This window comes from Xyrauchen texanus, chromosome 41 (assembly GCF_025860055.1).
Source record: "Xyrauchen texanus isolate HMW12.3.18 chromosome 41, RBS_HiC_50CHRs, whole genome shotgun sequence".
NCBI lineage: Eukaryota > Metazoa > Chordata > Actinopteri > Cypriniformes > Catostomidae > Xyrauchen > Xyrauchen texanus.
In genome coordinates this window covers 6133391-6142536 of record NC_068316.1, presented here as the reverse complement: position 1 = coordinate 6142536, position 9146 = coordinate 6133391, and the positions used below count along the sequence as shown (strand labels likewise).

The following is a 9146-nucleotide window of genomic DNA, read 5'->3' as shown; positions in this document are numbered from 1 at the left end:
TAATCAGTAATGCCTTGATTTATGGTTGCAAACAGAGTTTTACTACATTCATGGTAGCTTTCAATGATCCATAATAAGTAATAAGGTTGATTTCACAATCTGTTGCCAATTTGAATATGTTTTATGAACTGGCTAATCTGTTAACCATTTACCAACTTAAATGTGTCTATATGACAAACTAATTATGTTTATTTGTTCACATAAAAACAAATACAACATCTCAGTATTTAAACAGAACGTTAGATTTATTATGTCAGATTTTTCTAAATATGCCAGGAATGGTCACTTACCTAGCAAGTCAACATATGTACAGGAATATTGATAATAAATAAAAGTAATTTCAAACCGTGTAAAAGAAACTGAAAAATGCAGCCACTCACTCTCTCAAATGAAATGTAATAATTTTTCTAATAAATATAATACCTTTTCAAACCAATAATGGATTCAATCGCTATGAAAGGCTGGTATGATGTGAAATGGATTATCTTCTCTAAGAATGTTTATCTACTGAAGCTGAAGAGAAAAGCAAATCTATCAAGAGAGCAAATTTGTCTATTTAAGTCTTATCTCAAATTTGACAGAATTCAGGGCGATCTTAAATTATCCAATAGCATGACTCTTCAATAAGGTACACACGTGCAACATCACATACGATTGTTTATATACAATTACAATACTGGCATACATTTGTATGCAATCTCAATGGAATTTGAATGTTTCATATGATGCATTACAAGAACATTCTATTTACTAGTGTTCTTACAGCTATTGCTCTGATGGTTAAAGGCAATTCTCATGGTACACTATGCAAAACAAATCTTCTTAACACCTGAAACTATCAAAACAGTTTACGTAATAATAATAATAAAAGCTACATTAGATTCACTGATATTATAAAAAATTAACAAAATGATAGAATGGTTTAAAATGACTCAATAAACGCTACAATCTCATTCATAGAAAATGGCAAAAGGACAGTCGTACAGTAACGACAAAAGAATAACAATATTTTCCTTAGCCTTCTAGAACTTATACCAGATACACACTACACACACACACACAAATGGAAAATTAACTATTTTTAAATACTATGTATGTACGTAACCTAAATCATGTACTGTATGTGCACTGTACCTTATTAAATTATATTGTTCATTTGATCTTTGACAAAAAAACAAATACTGCCTTTAAGTCTTCATGGCAGTATTTTGTAAACCATTAAAGACCCATGAAGCACATTTGGCAATCAACTAAATTATTTGTGCAGGGCCAGGATATATGAAATTTGGCTGATGATCATTATCTTCTAAACTATCCCATAAATGCAAAAGTAACAATTTCTTGTTTATGGATTGTAATAGCACCACACTCTGCATTACAATATGTCACTATACAATCACAAATCAGTGCATGTGACTGACACAAACTAACTAATGAAGAAGTGTTGAAAGGTCCTTCTAGAAGAACTCTAGCTGAAAGCTGGAGGAATTGATGGAGTTGCACAAGGTAAGACTGGCCCATTATATTTCTAAATGATGCTTAGTGGATCTGAAATTTAGGGTGGGCAGAAATCAGCAAAGTAAGGGTGTTGTAGGGCTTCCTCTGCTGAAATTCGCTGTACTGGATTGCATTTCAGAAGATTCTGCGGAGAACCAAAGAAGAATAGTCTTAGATAAAAAAAACTGAAAATAACTTAAAAACAGTAAATGCATGCAGCTAATAGTAAAAAATACACCACAAACCAATGAAAGAAATGCATTAACATTTCTGCAATACATTGACAAACAGAAAAATTACTAAAAATGATTACATGGACATCAACAAACAACTATCACAATGAGAATATTGTACCTGTAGTAAGTCTCTGCCACTGCTACTGAGTTTCGGGACAACATTCACAAGTGATGTAGTAGCTGGGTACATTGGATACGGCTTTTAAAAAAAACATTGGGAAAGAATGAAATGCAATGCAACAGATTGTGGTATTTAAAAAAAATGTCACACCTTTGTTATAACAAGGTTTGTATTATTTTCTCATATATGGGTAACTTGATTCCTTTAAAGGGATTACTTCACCCAAAAATGAAAATTCGCTCTTTATTTACCCACCCTCATGCCATCCAGGAAGCGATTTTGTTGAACACAAATGAAGATTTTTAGTAGAATACAATGGTCCATACAATGCAAGCGAACATGTCTTCAGAAGTGATATGATGTGCATCATGCACCATGGTGTGGGTGACTTAAAGGACTTAAATATTGATCTGTTTCTCACCCACACCTATCATATTGCTTCAGAAGACACGTATTTAACCACTGGAGTGTCATGGATTACTTTTATGCTGCCTTTATGTGCTTTTTGGACCTTAAAAATTCTGGTCACAATTCACTTGCATTGTATGGACCGACAGAGCTGAGATGTTCTTCTAAAATATTTGTTTGTGTCCAGCAGGAGGAGGAAAGTCACCACTTCTGGGATTGCAAATGTAAATGATGAAAGAATTTGTATTTTTTGGGTGAACTATCACATTTAGAGCCAAAATTATAAATGGAGTACCTTATAATCTGGAAGTTTGTTCATAGTCTGCCACTGTTCTTCTGTTGGTGTCCCCAGCAATGTGCCAAAATGTTAAAGAATACCAACAGCTCCTCGGGTCAGTCCATCTCAAGTGGTCCAATAATTGTAAAGTTGGCTTCTTGACCATTTTTAATTTTCCTATTTTATTTTGAGTGTTTACCTCTATATATTGGTCCTGCAAAATCACCAGTTTTTCATTTTTATTTTATTTTCTTTAACAATGACAGCCATCTTTGTGTCATGGCACACGACAAATTTTGGTTATACAGCTGTTTATGGAAACCTCTTGTCTCAAGATGGTCCTAGCACCTTGGAGCAAAAACTGATCTCTACAGCACATTACAAGGCACATGCACATATATAAACATTTTAAACATACTTGAGTCCTAATGGAATGTTCAAGATTGCTCAAAGTTCCACTTTAGGGTCAATTTATAATGGGAAGGGTTCGAGTCTCAGTCTTACCTAGGTACCTCCTTAAAAATTTTTAAGTATAATGTGCATGCAGAACATTTCAGGTTTGAGACTTTTCTTATTTATTTTTTATGAGGCGAGAAAGTGCTATTTTTTTAATTCCCCTCACTTTGAGGTGGTGGGGGACCAGATAGTAACCTGACATTTTCACAGAAATCTGCTGTAAATAAAATTGAGTTTGAGATTCCACTGGTTACAGAGCTAGGGCTAGTAGAAATCTGGGGAAAACCCTACTTTATTCATGCATTTTGAGAAATGAACAGATGTAATATAGACATCACAAATAATACAAATTAACAGTATCATCTGTTACATCTGAACATCTGTTCATTTCTCAAAATGTCAAACTAAATTTTTTACAGCAGATTGCACTATAGAGGACTTATTGAAAATTAAGTGAAAATGTCAGGTTACTATCTGGGAGATATTCAACCCAAAAGTGAGGGGAATTTAAAATGGGCACTTTCTTGTCCCCATAAAAAATAAAAAACAAATAGATAGATTGTCTCAAACCTGAAATGTTCTGCATGCACATTATACTTACCTAGGCACCCCGTAAAAAAATGTAAGACTGAGACTCGAACCCTTCCCGTTATAAATTGACCCTAAAGTGGAACTTTGAGCAATCTTGAGCATTCCATTAGGACTCAAGTATGTTTAAAATATTTATATATGTGCATGTGCCTTGTAATGTGCTCTAGAGATCAGTTTTTGCTCCAAGGAGCTAGGACCATTCTGAGCCGAAATATTGAGGTTTCCATAAACAGCTGTAAAACCAAAATTTGTTGTGTGCCATGACACAAAGATGGCCGTCATTGTTAAAGCAAGTAAAATACAAAACTAGAGGTTTTGCAATACCAATACATAGAAGAAAACACTCATCAACAACAACAAAAAATAATAATAATAATAATAATAATAATAATAGGAAAATTAAAAATGGTCAAGCAACCTGTACTGGACCACTTGAGATGGACCCATACATACATTACATTGTGTTATACATTTAGTACAAACATTTGAAATATATACAGTGGCCCCAAACATTTGTTAAGATCCTTATGCCACACTAAATATGTTTTGTTATCTAATGCAATGACGTTTATAGATTTTAGCATCAAAATGCATTTGCATTAATACAAATACTTCAGCCACTGTATACATCACATTACAAATGCACAATGTACAAACCAACTACTGGGATCTGCTTTGTTAAATTCTTAAAATCAGAGAAAGTTGAAATAGAAAAACTGAACGTAAAGGATATCTAAAGATCCTCTTTAACTGGTCGTCCACATCATTACCAGGAAATAATGGCCGTCCAGCATTGGCTAGTTCTAAAAGCAAAAGAGAGAGAAAAAAGGAGGGACTAAGTCTACAACTGAGGTTTCTGGTTTATATTACGCTTTTTCTTTTCCTACCTGCAAATATACACCCGGCAGACCACATGTCGATAGAGGTAGAATATAGCTTAGCACCAAACAGTACGTCTGGAGGTCTGTACCACAATGTCACCACCTGAAACAAATCAACATGAACTGAGGAAACTCCTCAAGCCTCACTAAACAATGCCTTGAACTGAAGCTGCATCGCTTACCTCAGCAGAGTAGCATCGTACGGGAATCCCAAAAGCTCTGGCCAAGCCAAAGTCAGCTAATTTCAGTTCACCATTCTAATAGCAAAACATAATAATCCAGATTTTATAAAGACATTTGATAGAGAACAGCCTAAATTTGGCTATAATTATGTGAACTACAAATTCAAAATACAAAAGGGCAAGTGCATATTCAAGAACAAATTGTCCCCTATAGGAAAAAGATTACTACAATGTGGGCTAAAAAAATATTTAAAACCGATAAACCAAATGACAAAGCCATGTGAAACTGTTCCTGACACAAAATGCGATCAGTGGAGATAATGCTCGAAATATTCACTTTCGGACAGTCATTTACTTACTCTGTTAATTAGCAGATTTTGTGGTTTAAGGTCCCGGTGAAGAACATTTCGACTGTGGCAGAAGGCAAGTCCCTTCAATAACTGGTACATGAAGGACTGCAAAGAGAAAGGTATTAAAATGGTTTGCATTATTTGACAACTAAAACATCAAATGGCATCAAAAAGGTGTTCTTTGTCCTCAGGTCTTCATACAGATTTGAAAGGTTATGACAAAAGAAAATCAAACCTTAACAATCTCTGGATCCAAGTCACCATTGCAGCTGTCGAAGTATTTCTTCAAATCCTGTTTGTATGGAAATCACATGACATTTTATTAAATACAGCATCTATCATATTAGTCTAATGAGACTAGTCAAAACTACAGGACTACTCGATTTAACAAAGCAACCATACAGATATCCATGAGACAATCAACATGAAATGTATACACCATTACTTGCCCTTACCTGGTCACAGTACTCAAAAACTAATGTTAGCTTCTTATCACTGTGAAGGACATCATGCAGCCTACAAGACAAGAGATTGTTGATAATAATGTTATTTTATTTCTCAGATTTTATTTATTTAAAAAAAAAAATACAAACAATATATATATATAAATAAAAATCACATTAAACACATACAAAACATAACATATACTGGGAAACATACAAATCACAATAAACAACAAAAATTACTTGCATTCTGAATAATGAAACATGGAAAATTCAATTAAAAAAAGGAATAAAAAAAAGAGGATTTACTGATAATTACTTGCAACTAACTAAATGTATACTTAAATGTCAATTGGATAGATGGTGAAATACTGAAAATACTGAAATTGTAAAGTAAAAAAAATTAATATATAAAATAATAAATTAATTATATTGTATCCTGAAATGCTAAACATCAAATTAATAAATACAAATAAACATACCTTACAATGTTTTTATGCTTAAGTTCTTTCAGGAGGCAAATTTCTCGTAATGCTGAACTTGGTACCCCCTGTAACAGTTTTGAATTAATGTGTAAATTTGGCTTTTATTTTGACAGAATTCTGTCTTTCAAAAGCAGTCTTGACTTTTCTTACCTCATCATCATCATCCAATCTCACTCTTTTGAGGGCCACAATCTCATGCGTCTCCCTGTTCTTAGCCTTAAAAACAGTCCCATATGTGCCTGATGACAAAGTACAAAAACATCAAAGCAAATTAACAAATTAATATTGTCATGTGGAACCTGTTACTTTTCTCAGCGCTGTTTAAAATGGACCAATCACAGTCTAGGAGTCTTGTTTACGATTACAATTAGTGCATGAGGCACTTAGAAAATCATTTTATAGGAGTTTAATCTATAAAACGATTCTAACAAAAATACCTTTTTGTGTAAAAAATGTCTTAAAGGTGCATGCAGTAAATTGTTTCTACATTTAAAAAGATTTACTTAAGAAATGAATAGTAATTTTAAAACGTATTTATTAAATGATGACCACTCATGTGAGAAGAAGAGTTTAGTCATTTCATTAACCTTATAAAAGCTGTTTATTTTCTACATGGAGCAGGGGTGCCTCGTGGGGGCAGCCATGTTAATATCACATGACAATCTGAATCCTACTGGCTTAATCTCAGGAACTTCCCTGTTATTGGACACTTTGTTTCATACAATTAATCCTGATTTACTGTGTGTAGTGAATTTCTGAGTGCACCTTTAATGCTGCCTTCATGTGCTATTGGAATAATCGTAAATACAAGTTTCACATAAATGACCCCTCAAGTCGTAATTATGACTGGGAAACTCGGCGAGTATGGTTTCTGTAGTGAATTACGGGTTTTATTCATTTTTCTAAATACAGCTAATCATTTTGGTCATATTAATTTATGTATATCAGCAACATTTTTACACCTTAAAAATAGCTTGAATTTGACCAAAATCCCATTATCGTCAGCAAGCGTAATAATATTTATGGTGTCAAAATAAAAGTTCCTCATAAAATACACACGAATGAATTGGTTTTTTTTTACAACAAAGCACTTGAATGTGACATACTCATAATTACCACTTCAGAAGTGGGAAGCAGGATAATTCCGATAATACATGATGGCAGCATAAATAAGACAACGTTTTTCCTGACATTTCAATGCGGCTCAAAAGGACTTTCGCTTTAAGAGCCCCCATGCGCCTCCTGTAGGAATCATAAATGTGTCTCATAGGTAAAAGTTAACATTTGTCGCACAATGAAAATCATATTTTAATAACATTGGTCGCCCAATGCAAATGCTGTTATTGTGTTTTTAACGCCAGGTGCATCATATCACTAGCTCATATCAGTATGTCAGCTCTGAACCAAGTCTGATCTATACTAGACATTAATCTTGCATACTTAATAAAATGCACAGCAGGCTCCCAAACGCGTTTAGTTCCACTGCGGCACCAGCTGCATACACAGCCATTCAGGCCAGGCAATCCCCTTACTCACCCTCTCCTATCTTCTCCAACTTCTCATACTTTTGCATGGTTTCAGCCAGTTACATCAGCTTCTAAATAAAGCGTCCTGTCTGCTTATGCAACTACCTATTAAAATAAAGGTTTTAATTTTAAAGCTGATTACTGTTATTGTTGGTTTTTTATCAACAAGCGGCGTAGTACGCCACATGAAGAGAGCTTCAAGATGGCGATTCACATGATACATTTCAAAATAAAAGTAAATCTTCAAATCTTCAAAATAAAACCAATCTTATATATATATATATATTAGTATTTTAACATTAATTAAAATGTAATACTATTAAAAAAAATAAAAACAAGCATGACAAAATATATTAGTGGTATATCTAAAACACTTGTATAATTTTTTTTTTCAAATTAATATAAACATACAACAAATAGAATAATAATGGTATTGCCATAAGAAAGCATATTAATATATATATATATATATATATATATATATATATATATATATATATATATATATATATATATATATATAAATTATACATTTTAAATGTTCAAGGATTTCCTGGTGAATATTTACAGGCATGATCCTAAAATGTAAAATCCACCAATCAGAGAATTGTGGCAAACAAACTGCAGCAAAAGAGCCCAGCAGCAATCAACAATGAAAATTAATACTTATGAATACTTACTTATTTCAAGCCAAATAAATAATTAGAACTTTTCAAAATCAAAACAATGACACGTCTGCTTGCTATTAAATAGCTTGTTGTTAAAACACCTAAATCACCCTACCTAAGAAATAACCAGCTTGAAAGAGGATTTAAACTCCTGGATGTCTGATGTGAGGCGATTAACCAGCTGCCCTGTCTAATTAGCATAAAAAAGGCAACATGCATTATAAAATGCAGTTATATTATAAACATGCAGTTGATTAATGCTTAGATTATTAGAGGTCAACTGATATATAGATTTACCGATTATCGGTGCAGATGTTTTTGTGTGAGCTGGAAGAAAAGATATTTGAAAATAAGAGTCCCATGTGTATTTTGGGCTTGTTTGTAATTAAAATAAGTATGCATCAAATCTTATTTTTTATGCTTATTGTTGGGATTTTGGTTGCACAACAAACAAGCATCTGGGATTTTACTCATTTTGAAACCTTGCATCCTCTCTGCCTGTGCCTGTCACAGTACGGATGACTAAAAACACTTTTTAACATTCAAAAAAATCAATGTTAAAAGCTATCAGCTGATTAATATGGTTATCTGCCTTTTCCACCATCTTAGTTATTGGTATCGGCAAAATCCATCAATTTATCGGTAAAGCACACAATTAACTCTAAAGAAGCAATTCAAATGTTTTATTTTGTCCATATCTGGAAAAATGACCACGCCCATAGAAATCTTCTAATATAATGCTTCTCTTTGCCATCTTGGTCAGCTCTACAGATATTGTCTGATAGTGTGAAAGTAATAAAAACAGAGGCAAATTAAATGTTGTTAATATAGCATCAAAATGTTGCTTAAATATGTTCTATAAATGTCTTGCCTGTAAACCATACAGTCCGAGCAGCTTGATAGCAGCTGCTCGGATGTCTTTCATGCAATGACCAGCTTGATCTCGCAAATGGTGAGCAACAACATTGACCAGATTTCCAGCATCAGTGGAATCTGAATATTAAGGGCCGCTGCTGCAAATGCAA

General features: G+C 33.3%; 1 protein-coding gene across 1 annotated transcript; it reads right to left on the bottom strand.

The window, feature by feature from the left end:
* Positions 1-258: 258 nt before the first annotated feature.
* On the bottom strand, positions 259-7647 carry cdk5 (cyclin-dependent kinase 5). Its single transcript, XM_052113806.1, has 12 exons — positions 7464-7647; positions 6078-6166; positions 5925-5992; positions 5455-5515; positions 5235-5291; positions 5009-5104; positions 4650-4724; positions 4474-4570; positions 4320-4389; positions 2558-2618; positions 1852-1932; positions 259-1642 (listed from the first exon to the last, which is right to left on the bottom strand). The coding sequence occupies exons 1-12, from the start codon at positions 7498-7500 to the stop codon at positions 1556-1558; spliced, it is 879 nt and encodes a 292-aa protein (XP_051969766.1). The 5' UTR covers positions 7501-7647; the 3' UTR covers positions 259-1555.
* Positions 7648-9146: the final 1499 nt, after the last annotated feature.